Genomic DNA, 14,016 nt, shown 5'->3' with positions numbered 1-14,016 from the left:
ATTGGAGGAACTGGATAAAAGTCTAATCGCGGATATTCAAAAGTTGGGAAAGAAGGGAGAGGTGCTGTTGCTGGGAGATTTCAATCTGCCGGATGTAGATTGGAAGATTCCATCTTCGGAATCGGAAATAAGTAGAGAGATCGTGGATGCTTTTCAAAGTGCTCTGCTCAGACAAATGGTGACGGAACCCACGAGGGAGGGAGCAACACTGGATCTGGTGCTCACAAATGGGGATAGTGTGTCAAATGTCCGAGTGGGTGCCCACCTGGGCAGCAATGACCATCAAACAGTCTGGTTTGATATGACAGCTGAAGTGGAGGGCAGCCACTCAAAGTCCTGGATTTCAAGCATGCTGACTTTAGTAAAATGGGGGAATACCTGAGGAAGGAGCTGATGGGCTGGGAGGACTACGAGAAGTGGAAGGACAGTGGTCCAAGTTGAAAGAAGCTATAAATATGGCCACAAACTTTTATGTAAGGAGAGTAAATAAAAGCAAGCGAAAAAAGAAACCGATATGGTTCTCCAAGCAAGTGGCTGAAAAAATAAAGGCTAAAGAGTTGGCGTTCCTGAAATACAGAAAAACTCAAGAAGAACATGGAGAGGAATACCGGATGAAACTGAAAGAAGCCAAGAGAGAGATACGTCTGGCGAAAATGCAAGCGGAAGAACAAATGGCTAGAAATATAAGTAGAGGTGACAAAACTTCCTTCAGGTATATTAGTGAAAGGAGGAAGACTAAAAAGGGAATTGTGAGACTGAAAGATGTTGCGAACCGCTATGTAGATAATGATGAAGAAAAAGCAAATTTGCTAAATAGATACTTTTGTTCTGTCTTCACAGAAGAAAATCCTAGAGGAGGACCGCAATTGACTGGCAAAAGTACATATGAGAATGGAGTGGATATAGCACCGTTCACGGAAGAGAGTGTGTATGAACAACTTGAAAATCTAAAGGTGGACAAAGCCATGGGACCGGACAGAATCCACCCCAAGATATTGAGGGAGCTCAGAGAGGTTCTGGCGGGTCCTCTTAAAGATTTGTTTAATAAATCCTTGGAGACGGGAGAGGTTCCGTGGGATTGGAGAACAGCGGACGTGGTCCCTCTTCACAAAAATGGTGATAGGGAAGAAGCTGGAAACTACAGGCCGGTAAGCCTCACTTTGGTTATTGGAAAAGTAATGGAAGTGATGCTGAAGCAAAGCATAGTGAATTTCCTGGAAGCCAATAAGTTACAAGATCCGAGACAACACGGTTTTACCAAAGGTAAATTGTGCCAAACGAATCTCATTGAATTCTTTGACTGGATGACCGGAGAATTGAATCATGGACGTGCCATAGATGTAATCTACTTAGATTTCAGCAAAGCTTTTGACACGGTTCCACACAGGAGGCTCTTGAATAAACTTGACAGGCTGAAGATAGGACCCAACTTGGTGAACTGGATTATGAACTGGTTGATGGACAGACGCCAGAGGGTGGTGGTTAATGGAATTTGCTCGGATGAGGGAAAGGTGAGTAGTGGAGTGCCTCAGGGATCGGTGCTGGGGCCGATTCTGTTCAATATATTTGTGAGTGACATTGCCGAAGGGTTAGAAGGTAAAGTTTGCTTTTTGCGTTTGATACTAAGATTTGTAACAGAGTGGACACCCGGGAGGGAGTGGAAAACATGAAAAAGGATCTGAAGAAGCTAGAAGAATGGTCTACGGTTTGGCAATTAAATTCAATGCGAATAAATACAAAGTGATATACTTAGGGAGTAGAAATCCACCGGAGATGTATGTGTTAGGCGGTGAGAGTCTGATATGTACAGACGGGGAGAGGGATCTTGGGGTGATAGTATCTGAGGATCTGAAGGCGACGAAACAGTGTGACAAGGCGGTGACCGTAGCTAGAAGGTTGCTAGGCTGTATAGAGAGAGGTGTGTGACCAGCAGAAGAAAGGAGGTGTTGATGCCCCTGTATAAGTCATTGGTGAGGCCTCACCTGGAGTATTGTGTTCAGTTTTGGAGGCCATATCTTGCTAAAGATGTAAAAAGAATTGAAGTGGTGCAAAGAAAAGCTACAAGAATGGTATGGGATTTGCGTTACAAGACGTATAAGGAGAGACTTGCTGACCTGAACATGTATACCCTGGAGGAAAGGAGAAACAGGGGTGGTATGATACAGACGTTCAAATATTTGAAAGGTATTAATCCGCAAACGAACCTTTTCCATAGATGGGAAGGCGGTAGAACTAGAGGACATGAAATGAGATTGAAGGGGGGCAGACTCAAGAAAAAATGTCAGGAACTATTTTTTCACGGCGAGAGTGGTGGATACTTGGAATGCCCTACTGCAGGAGGTGGTGGAGATGAAAATGGTAACGGAATTCAAAAATGCGTGGGATAAACATAAAGGAATCCTGTTCCAAAGGAAGGGATCCTCAGAAGCTTAGAGGAGATTGGGTGGCAGAGCTGGTGGTGGGAGGCGGGGCTAGTGCTGGGCAGACTTCTACGGTCTGTGCCCTGAAAATGACAGATACAAATCAAGGTCAGGTATACACATAAAGTAGCACATATGAGTTTATCTTGTTGGGCAGACTGGATGGACCGTGCAGGTCTTTCTCTGTCGTCATCTACTATGTTACTATGTCAGAGTTTTTCTTTTTCAGATAAAGTAGGAGTTTCGTTTGATGAGATTAGAGATCCCTTTAATGTTAAGGGATAATATGCGCAGCCTCATCATTGATAGTATTGAAGATTTGCATCCAGCTGATCAATATAACACATACATGCATGAAAAGAGATTTGCAGGTGATTAGTGGGTAAAAAAAACCTCAAAAATAAAAAAGAAGTCAATAAATGGAACATGAAAAATAATCTTAACAGGAATAAAACATTTGTTCCATGTAGAAGAGAGATGAAAATCGCTTATGGGGCACATGCGTCCAGTTCAGACATAAAAAAGAGTTTAAGCCAGCATATGAAAATATGATATTATATATAGCGACGAAACAGTGTGACAAGGCGGTGGCCGTAGCGAAAAGATTGCTAGGCTGTATAGAGAGAGGTGTGATCAGCAGAAGAAAGGAAGTGTTGATGCCTCTGTACAAGTCGTTGGTGAGGCCCCACCTGGAGTATTGTGTTCAGTTTTGGAGGCCGTACCTTGCGAAGGATGTTAAAAAAAAATGGAAGCGGTGCAAAGAAAAGCTACGAGAATGGTATGGGATTTGCGTTCCAAGACGTATGAGCAGAGACTTGCTGACCTGAACATGTATACCCTGGAGGAAAGGAGGAACAGGGGTGATATGATACAGACGTTCAAATACTTGAAAGGTATTAATCCGCAAACAAATCTTTTCCGGAGATGGGAAGGCGGTAGAACGAGAGGGCAGACTCAAAAAAGATGTCAGGAAGTATTTTTTCACACGGAGAGGGTGGTGGATGCTTGGAATGCCCTCCCGCGGGAGGTGGTGGAGATGAAAACGGTAACGGAATTCAAACATGCGTGGGATATGCATAAAGGAATCCTGTGCAGAAGGAATGGATCCTCAGAAGCTTAGCCGAAATTGGGTGACGGAGCTGGTGGGGGGAAGAGGGGTTGGTGGTTGGGAGGCGAGGATGGTGGAGGGCAGACTTGTACGGTCTGTGCCGGGGCCGGTGGTGGGAGGTGGGACTGGTGGTTGGGAGGCGGGAAGTACTGCTGCGCAGACTTGTACGGTCTGTGCCATGAACAAGGCAGGTACAAATCAAGGTAAGGTTTACACATATGTTTGTCTTGTTGGGCAGACTGGATGGACCGTGCAGGTCTTTTTCTGCCATCATCTACTATGTTACTATGTTACACTGTCTTCTGAAATTGTGATTTCGTATCCACCAAAAAGCTCTTCAGTGCTATGATGTCAAAATGGACTTTGGACTTTCGTATATACTGGATAAGATTAGCTATTTTTAGATCATATAAACAGGAGTTAGACTTCCAGAATACTAAAACATGCATTGTTGTGGTAAAACAAAAGGAATGAGAATGTGATTCCTCCATTTATTTTTTTTTACCTACAGAGCCAATAAAGGGACCTGATTTATGGAGGAAGATAGGTGATTTTTCACAGGGAAATAGGCATGTGCTTCTGAAGTGGAAGGTAAGGTATACTTGTTTTCCTGACACATTTGTTAATTTCTAAAGTGTGTGAGCAATACTGAAAAATATTTATTTTGAAACCAATGTAAATGATAAAATATCAGATTATAATAATGTCAAAGAAAAGTGATAGTGATGCCGTGGTTGTATCAATCCACCAAGTGTTAGTTCTTAGAAAATGATACAGAAGAAGTAGAAAATAAGATTGCAGACTCAAGTATTTTTTCCCCAGTATAATCAGATCACATGGCAATCCTATATAATAAAACTCACCTCCAACGTTCTAATGCTTGGGACCGTGGCTCCCTCAGCAGGTGGTCTACTAGGCAGCATCGAACTCAATGACGTCAACAAACACAGCTGAACGCAGGAACTGGCTGCTGGCACGTGCAAAAAAAAAGAAACAAAAAGCCACCAGACCCACAGTAACAAAACAAAAAAAACCCAAAAGGGTGAAGAGAGAGCCTCCGGGCAACTCAGCAGGGGCCCTCGACCACACTGCAAGCTGCAGGAAGCTGAACAGCCCTCTGGACCCGCACTAACAAAACAAAAACAAAGGTGAAGACACAGCCTCCAGCGTATCAGCAGGGGTCGACTATAACGCAAGCTGCTTGAAGCCTAGCAGACGGACCAACTTTCCTAACAGCAGGTACACTTATGGGAGAGAAAGGGCAGGAAAAAAAAAAGAGCACAATCACGAGATTAAAAAAAAAAAAAAGAAAAGGAACTGAAAAACCAGGGGGGGGGGGGGGGGGGAACTACCCTGCACCTCAGACAGAAGGAAGGGGTCATACACACACACACACAACACACAGTCTTTCACTCTTTGTGTGACACACACTCTCAAACACACACACTCTCTGTCTGACACACACACATGTTCTCTCTCACATGCAGGGAGGGGGGAGGAAAAGAGAGGGGCCTGGAACTTCAAGGGGAGACAGACAAAAACACATGGAGAGGGGGGAGAGAACAGAATGAGAGGGAAAGGGGAGAGGACAAATGTTACACATGGATGGATGGAGGGCATGGACAAAAGAGCACAATCGCAGGATTAAAACAAGGAAAAGTTACTGAAAATACAAACACATGGGGGGGAGGGGACGACCCTGCAACACGGACAGAAGGAAGGGGTCATGCACACACACAAATACACACACACACAGACAGACACACTCTCACACACACACTCACACTCAGACTCACTGCTCGCCCCTGTGGTCCCAGAACTTCAAACACAAAAGGTGGGGGTAACTGCACATCTGACAGAATGAGGGGGTCATGCACACACGCAGACACATACTCTGGCACACTGTAGCTCTGTGTCACACACACACACTCTTTTCCACTCTCTGTGTCTCACTGTGACACACACTCAAACACACACACTTTACTAACAACTCTACAGATACAAAAAAAAAACCAAAACATTGCTAGCGCCCGTTTCCTTACAAACAGAAACGGGCCTTTTTTACTAGTTGTTTTAATAAGATGTGTGCAAAAAGACTGGGAATTCCGGAATATTTCTCTGAAGACCAGTGTTTCACCTGTCTTGACAGCTTGGGCTGTGTGTGGCACCTAATAGAACATATGTCAGATGTTACTGAATACTTAGGGGCACTTTTATTAACTATCAGTAGGAGGACTACCATCGGGATAACACATGGCAAATCGGCTCTACCACAGAAAATGTTTTTATTTTATAGCGCTGATGGGTGGTGGGTAGGCGTGCCTGGTGATAATCGGGCAGCGCCAGCCATTTATTGCCTGTATTCCGAAAATGCCTTTTTACTCGTAGAGGGGCCTCTGTGCACAGCAATCCCACGCACCAACGCCACGGTTAGTCATTGGCTATACATAGGACTTCTGTGCTATGGCAGTCCTGCAATAGCTTTTTTTTTTTCCCCTCTCCTACCCAGTCAAGTGTACTCTCTGGCTTTGCAGCTTCTCACTACTTATTAACTTTTATGAAGCCTTTCTGCTCCACATCTTCCTTATTTTTCTAACCAGTTCTATCCAAGCTTATGGAATTTTTAAAGTTTTCTTGCCCTTTGCAACTGACTTTACTGCTCAATCTTTCTTTATATTGGTCTCCCCTTCTCCCACATTTTTACAGAAAAATAAGGACATTGAATGGGCCTTCAGATGTTTTCTCTAATAGATACCTTTTCTCTGAAAAAATATTTTTTATCATTGATTTTTGCAGCATCAGTTTTTCTTACCAGGGCACAGAATCAAGCTGCCATGTTAGATGTCAGCCCGCATACAAAGAAAATGGAGTTAATTCTATAAAGAGGGTGCGGTTCTGTCTTAGCCTGTCAGATCGGTTGGAGATTCAGGAGATAAGTATTTGCCAGTAGCTTAGTTTCTATCAGTTCATGCTTCTCTCGTTACGCTCTGAGGAAGTTTCTTCTTCCTTGCATGTTCTTTCTACTCGTCTGTGTTTCTATCTGTGCTGCTCCCCTCTTCATAGATGTGTACTGTAGGTCAGTTAAATTATATTCTTCTGGGAACCATGGATTCTCGGAGGACAAGCAGGCTTCTATCTTCTCACAAGTGGGTGATGCCGATCTCTGTCACCCGGTCCAGTATGTTGCCAAAGCTAAAAATAAAGCTTTGTGGAGCGCAAGTGCCTTACCACCTGTCGCGCGAATACGGTGTCCTTGGTTCTCTCCCCCCCCCTCCCCCCCCCGCATTAGGAAAAGCTGCATGTTCCTTTGAGCCACTTATCTGGCAGTTGCAAACAATACCCTGGCCGACAGGCTGAACAGTGGTCTCTCAATATGGGCGTAGCCTTCACACTCGGAAGATCTTGCTTGAATACATAAGTACATAAGTATTGCCATACTGGGAAAGACCAAAGGTCCATCAAGCCCAGCATCCTGTTTCCAATAGTGGCCAATCCAGGTCACAAATACCTGGCAAGATCCCAAATACCTTCTACACTTGTCAGAGTCTGGTCTAAAGACCAACTCCATAAGGGTCACCTTAGTACAATTAGTGCTTATCACCGTGTAGAAGATTTACCCATCTCTGGACAGCCTGTAGTTGTTCTCTTCATGAGAGTTTGCTTCTGTCAAAGCACCCTGTCAAACCACCAGTGTAATGGGATCTCAACGTCGTTCTCACCCAGCTGCTGAAAACTCCTGTTGAGCCACTGAATTCCTGCCATCTGAAGTACTTGACCTGAAAGGTCATTTTCTTGGTGGCTGTTACTTCAGCTTGTAGGGTCAGTGAGCTTCAGGCCTTAGTAGTGGATGCACCTACTGTTCATCACAACAGAGTAGTCCTCCACATGCACCCCAATTTCCTGCCGAAGGTAGTGTCGGAGTTCCATCTGAACCTGTTGATTGTCTTGCCAACATTCTTTCCCCAACCTCATGCCTATCCTGTTGAAAGCAGCTTGTACACCTTGCATTGCAAGAGAGCATTTGCTTACTAGATGGAGCAGACAAGGCCCCACAGACAGTCCACCCAGCTTTGTTTCTTTTGATCCCAACAGGATGGGGGTCGCCATCGGGAAACGCACCATTTCAATTTGACTGGCAGATTGCATTTCCTTCACTTATGCCCAGGCTGGGTTGGCCTTGGAAGGTCATGTCACGGCTCATAATGTGAGAGTCATGGCCACGTCGGTAGCCCACTTTATAGCCTCCATTGAAGAAATTTGCAAGGCTGCAAAGTGGTCTTCAGTCCACATATTCGCATCTCACTACTGCCTTGAGCAGGATACCCGATGCGACAGTTGGTTTGGGTAGTTAGTGTTGGAGGATCTGTTTGGAGTCTAGAATCCAATTCCACCCTCCTAGGCCTGTTTTATTCTGCTCTAGGCTGCACATATGTACAGTTATATGCATAAACTACAAAACTTGCTTGACTGAGTCCCCCTTTCCTACAAAGTTATTTTTTTCACTTTCCCTCTTTGTTTCTGCTGTTCTAATGATTGGAAACCATTTCCAAGTAGGCAAGCTGGAATGTCATTCGGTCTCAACCCTTGGGTACAAGGAATCATCTTACAGCCTTTTCCTAAAGTGATCTGAGTTGCTACTGTGAATTGAAGCTTATTCAAGGTTGAGCGTGCATTGCACTCTATGCTATTCAGAATGGTTCAGATGCTTTGCCTGCCCAAAAGAAGGAATTTCTTCCTACCAGAGTTCAGTTTTGGAACCCTGTGACTTTTCTCTACTTTTATCTTGCTCTGGAGTCTCAATTGAGTTAAAATTCTCATCATCATCATTCTGGTTTGGAAACCACCTACCATATTGCGTTACATTATAGACATAACATGTGAGGTACATCTTCTTTCTACCTACATCTGTCTTGTTCATTTTCAGCTTCTAAGCTCTCACACCTTCAGCGATTGCACAGAAATTCCTTCTTAGTAGCAACTGCAAAATGGGCCTTCTCTCTGGCTACGTCCTACTTACAATGTTGATCGTCTTAGCTCACTCTTTTCATATATTATGCAAGATTTCCCTACATGAGAGGACTCGAGGTAAAAAAATTTTAAAGGTAAGTCCAAATTTCACCTTAACACATTTTGTTTCATACAGCAACAAGATCAGGGCTACATGACCTAATATTTTCATTTAGATTAATTTGGTAAATGTGTTTTTGAATAAACAAAAGTAAATATGTAAGACAAGCCGTTGAGCCCATTAAAATGGGCAAGAAAGCGGTCGGAGCCCCGCCGGATCCAACCAAGCCCCCGCCCAAGAAAGGCGTCCCGGGGGATGGTGGCAGAGGAAAGCACCCGGGTCACAGCGGCAGCAGCTCATCGGACCTGTCGGAGTGCGCCTCGGAGCTGCTGTCGGACGATCCACGCCCAGTGCTCGCCGGTCACCTGTAGCTCTGTTCCTGCCTCCTCTAACAATGTTGGAAGAGATTTGTGACGTGCCACGCATGCGCAGAACAGCTGTGCTGTTCTGCGCATGCGCAGCACGTCGGTCACTCTTCATTTATCTAGTAGGATGTTGATTAATTCTCCATTGCCCCAGGTACAAAATAAGTACCTGTATGTAATATGTAAACCATTTTGATTGTAACCACAGAAAGATGGTATATCAGATCCCTTTTCCTTTCCTCTTTCATTACAATAAATGGAGGAAAATTTACTTTATTGCAGAAGCTGGAACATTCAAATGCCAATGGAGTTATAAAAGGATATACAGTAGCAATCCTAAAAAAAAGACCACCAGTTTTGACCTTTGACACTACTGAAACAAACTATACTGTGAACTTGACAAAAGATGCATGCACTGTAATGCTGACAGCTCACAACAAAGCTGGAACATCTCCTGCATCAGTGTTAACTATACCTGCAATGGGATTCAAAGGTAAGTATTCTAAAAAGTATCTTTCACAGTAGATAATGCATAGGTCTAGATTTACTGAAAAGTATTACCAAGCTATCACATGGTATCACACATTAATGCATGTTACCACTGGTCCTATTTTATGCAGTTGGACCCACTTACTGATAACACGTGTTAGCACTGGCAACCTTTAGGCTAAGTTTACTCAGGTTAATTTTATTTTTATCATTATATTACTTCAAGCATAGTGAGCTAGATTCAATATATCACGCCTAAAAAAATTGCCGCTGAAAAAAAATATGCCTAGCATTTTCTATAAAGTATGCCTAAATTAAGGTGTACTCATAGAATACACCTGAATTTCCACGTGACTTATAGAATACGCCAAGGGGCTGTCCATGCAACTAAATTTAGTTGAGAGCAGTTGGTGTAAATTCCAACGCCTAAATTAGGCACAGGCTGGGTGTATTCCATAACAGCGTGCATACATTTTAGAAATGCCTAAAACCTGCCCATGGCCATGCCCCCCTTTTCAATTATACAACTTAAAATTTACGCGCATCATATTACAGAATACATTTATACAGTTGTGTGCGTAAATTCTAATTAATGCCAGTTAGTGTTAATTGCTTGTTAATTGGCAATTATCAGTGCTGATCGGCTTGTTAACTAAGTTGCGTGCACAAATCCAGAATACAGCCAGATTGGAAGTCGGGGGAGTGTGTTGCTATTGAACTGAGGAGAAACATAAGCCCAAAAATCACCTTGTAGTGATCGATACAGTAATTAGTTACACACAAACTAAAGAGAGGGATTAAGCAGCAGTCCAGTGTGTCTTTTCCCTTCAATATTTACAGTACAAGGGTTATTGGTAGATTGCTTAACAAGGGTATTTGACCAAACAGTAAGCAAAGTGAGGTTTAAATAATTCCTCTGTAGGTAAATAAATAACTGGATCATATAAAAATCAAAAGCTTAATAAAAGCAAGTTAAATTTGTCCAATAAATAAATAAAGGAAATGATTTAAAGACCACTGTGTTTTAATATTTTTTTTTTTTTTTTTTTTTTAAATATTTATTTATTAAATTTCAAAATTAATACATTCACAATAATAAATGTATAGAAATCGGGAAATACATCCAAAGATTAAAGAATCATCCATTTACATCTCCATGGATTTTCAAAAGATTTCTTTTATACTTAGTCCACTATTAATGATCAAGATACAAAGTATTAGTCAAAGGAAATAAAAGAGTAAAGAAACTCTTACAATAGACATTAGGAGGACAGAATCACAAGTTAGCCTGCGGTTTCAACTCCCCATGGGTGTCTCAGAAACTTGAAGATCCCTGCTTTCTTTACTTATTAATAGGAGCTTCAATTTTTCAGGATCAAAGAAAACATAGTATATATTACCAAAAGAAACAAGACATCTGCATGCAAATTTCAACTTAAATGTTCCTCCCAGGGAGAGAGTTCGAGACCTAAGCCCCAAAAATTCTCGCCTTTTCTTTTGTGTGAATTTGCTGACATCTGGAAAAATCTGTATCTTTGAGCCGAAAAAAGGAGCTTCCCTGAATTTGAAGTAAAGGCGAAATATATTATTGCGATCAGTCTCGAAGGCAAATGAAACCAGAAGAGTAGTGCGTTCAGTTATTGACTCTAGTGATGTTTCAAGAAGTTGTGTAAGGTTTAAATCAGGAGCAACCTCCTGATTTGTTTTAATTCCAGTAATGTAGTATAATTTAACAATCGGAGGAAAAACTTCTTTTGGAATCTTTAAGATTTCTAGGAAATATTTCTGTAGCATCTCTAGTGGAGATAACAAAGGGGTTTTAGGAAAGTTTAAGAATCGTAAATTATTCCGTCTGAGTTGATTGTCCAAAAATTCCACTTTCCTTTGATCCCTTTCTTTCTCCAAAAGAACATTGTCAACTAGAGTTTGTAATTTTTTAATTGCAAGAGAGTTTAACTCACTTTTTTCTTCTTGCTTCGCCGTTCTCGACTCCATTAGTTGTTGAGAGTTTTTTACTTCCTTCACTTCAGCAGTTAATTCAGAAGAAATCTTTTGCAGTGAAACATTCATTATCTGAATGGCATCCCATAAGGTATCCAATGTTACTGTTGGTGGTCTAATTAATTCGCCGAGTCCCACTGGTGAAGGCGTCTGAATAGAAGCGGGTACAATCTCCCCTCTTCCCGCCTTGCGCTCAGACGTCGCCGCGTCTGGCGTCGAATATCCCACAGGGCCGCTAGCAACTTCAAAACTATCAAAATGAAGTTTTCCTGTAGGGTCCGTCTCTCCACCCGGTCTCGGCGGCGCAACTCTACTAGGCGGACTCAGCGAAATCGCCTCCACGCCAAGATCTCCGACAGGATGTTGCTTCGGAGATCCAACCAAGGCTGAAGCTTGTGATCCCAGCGTTTGTAGCCCGAAGTCTTCTAAGGTAGGCTGCTTTAGCGGTACGGTATCCCCTGTGCTAGAAACGGCTTTAGCACCAATCTTTCCTTTCCTCTTAACCATTATTAAGGTAGGGAAAGGAAAAACGCCAAGCTAGCTTCCTCGAGTCTCAGAGCCTCAAAACGCTGCTCCTCCCCTGGACGCCATCTTGATCGTGTTTTAATATTTTAATAATTAAAATGAAGGGTGTTTGTCAAGACTGGCAATATCCATACTATTAAACTGAATTTAAGTAATTGAGAAAATACTGTAAGCCATTATGAAATAGGAGATGATTAACAAGACTCTGCCTTTGTTCAGTAGCAATAGGTCCTTCCATCTCAGGACTTCCAAAGCTGGCCTGATTTCAAAATTGCTATTTGGGTTTTCAGGATAGACAAGATGAATATGTATGAGAGATGCATATTCATTGTGGATATCCTATAGAGTTACTGAGTCAGGTTGGTAAAACCCAATTCCAGACCAGCCTTATTAATTTTTCTGTGTGGGGTTTTTTTTTTTCAACAGTTAAACTACATTGGTCATCGCACTTTTTAAATCTGTATTTTGTTATAATTGTTAATACTGGAGTGGAGGAGTAGCCTAGTGGTTAGGGCAACAGCCTGAGAACTTGGGGATTCCCACTGCTTCTCCTTGTGACTCTGGGCAAGTCATTTAACCCTCCATTGCTCCAGGTACAAAATAAGTACCTGTATATAATAAATAAACCACTTGGATTGCAACTATGGAAAGGTGGTATATCAAGTCTCATCCCCTTGCCCTTTCCCCTATACCTCCTATAATCGAGAAAGGGATATCACATGGATAAGGAAATGATTAATGCATATGCACCTCAATATTGCAATTATTGGCACATTTTCCTACTGAATATTTATTTTATTTTCTTATATACCATCTCCAAGCCTGAAACCTATCAAAGCAGTGTACATTCAAGTACAGTAGGTATTTTTCTGTCCCTGGAGGGCCCACAATGTGAGTTTTGTTCCTCAGGCAATGGAGGGTTTAAATGACTTGTCCAAGATCATAAGGAGCCACAGTGGGATTTAAACCAGGTTCCCCTGGTTCTCAACCCACTGTTCTAACTGGATGGCCAGTGAAATCCTATGCTGATTTGTTGCTTAGATTTCCAAGGTGGGAGTCATTTGTAACTGCTTTCATTTGTCTAAAGACTATGGATACCTTTGTGTACAGACTTTACACCAATTTTCAAAGTGATATTACATGTATAATTTCACACTGAAAATTATTGCAGGAAACTATATAAATGCTTATGAAAATACTTCTGAAAATACTAAAGTATGAATGTGCAAACTCCTCCCCAACCCTACCCCAGGAATGTTCTTAGTGTGCATAAATATAAGCATATAAAGACACTATGAACCAAATTCTATAAATAGCGCCGAAAACTCTGCACCAAAAAATAACACGCTAAGCACTATTCTATAAATGATGTTGAAAGTTAGGCACCGTTTATAGAATATGCTTAGTCCTAACTTTAGATGCAAGGATTTACATCCAGTAAACCCTAGTGTAAATCCTCACATCTAAATTAGGTGTGTATTCCCCTTATTCTGTAAAAGCACGCATAAATTCTAGGAATGTCCATGATCTACCCATGACCCTACCATGGCCTTGTCCCCTTTTTGGAGCCACATGACTTGCGCATGTAAATTTCAGTTAAAGCCAATTATTTAATTTTTTATTTTATGTGAAAATTCTGCACTATTCACTGTTCTAGGTGGATTACAGTTTTACATGCATAAAAAGCACATTACACAAAGGATATGCTGTACACAGATTATACACAGACACAAACAACTTTCTGATTTTATTTATTTATTTTATTTTTGTTACATTTGTACCCCGCACTTTCCTACTCATGGCAGGCTCAATGCAGCTTACATGGGGCAATGGAGGGTTAAGTGATATCTACTATTCAACCATCGCTACAAATAATACATCACATGTGGCTGTTTTTCATGCAAAACAAGCTAGAATCACCCATCTGCTTCAACAAATCGTAATGTCTTGAGTTCTGTCTTAAAATCTGTTAAGGTTTTAATTTCTCTAATTCATTGTGGGATTTTATTCCACAATATTGGACCCACAATGTAGAAGATT

The 14,016-nt window shown here is 41.9% G+C and overlaps 1 protein-coding gene across 2 annotated transcripts in view; it reads left to right on the top strand.

Moving 5' to 3' along the window:
- The window catches only part of IL6ST (interleukin 6 signal transducer), a 154,569-nt gene that overhangs the window by 101,891 nt on the left and 38,662 nt on the right, over positions 1-14,016 (top strand). For both annotated transcript variants that reach the window (XM_030193145.1, XM_030193144.1), the window contains 2 exons: positions 4,040-4,119; positions 9,244-9,454. In XM_030193145.1, the coding sequence (XP_030049005.1) occupies positions 4,040-4,119; positions 9,244-9,454 (291 nt within the window). The remainder of the gene's footprint in view (positions 1-4,039; positions 4,120-9,243; positions 9,455-14,016) is intronic.

The sequence above is a fragment of the Microcaecilia unicolor genome, chromosome 2 (genome assembly GCF_901765095.1).
Source record: "Microcaecilia unicolor chromosome 2, aMicUni1.1, whole genome shotgun sequence".
Lineage (NCBI taxonomy): Eukaryota > Metazoa > Chordata > Amphibia > Gymnophiona > Siphonopidae > Microcaecilia > Microcaecilia unicolor.
Note: the sequence above shows the minus strand (reverse complement) of the source record. Positions and strands in the feature narration are given on the sequence as shown.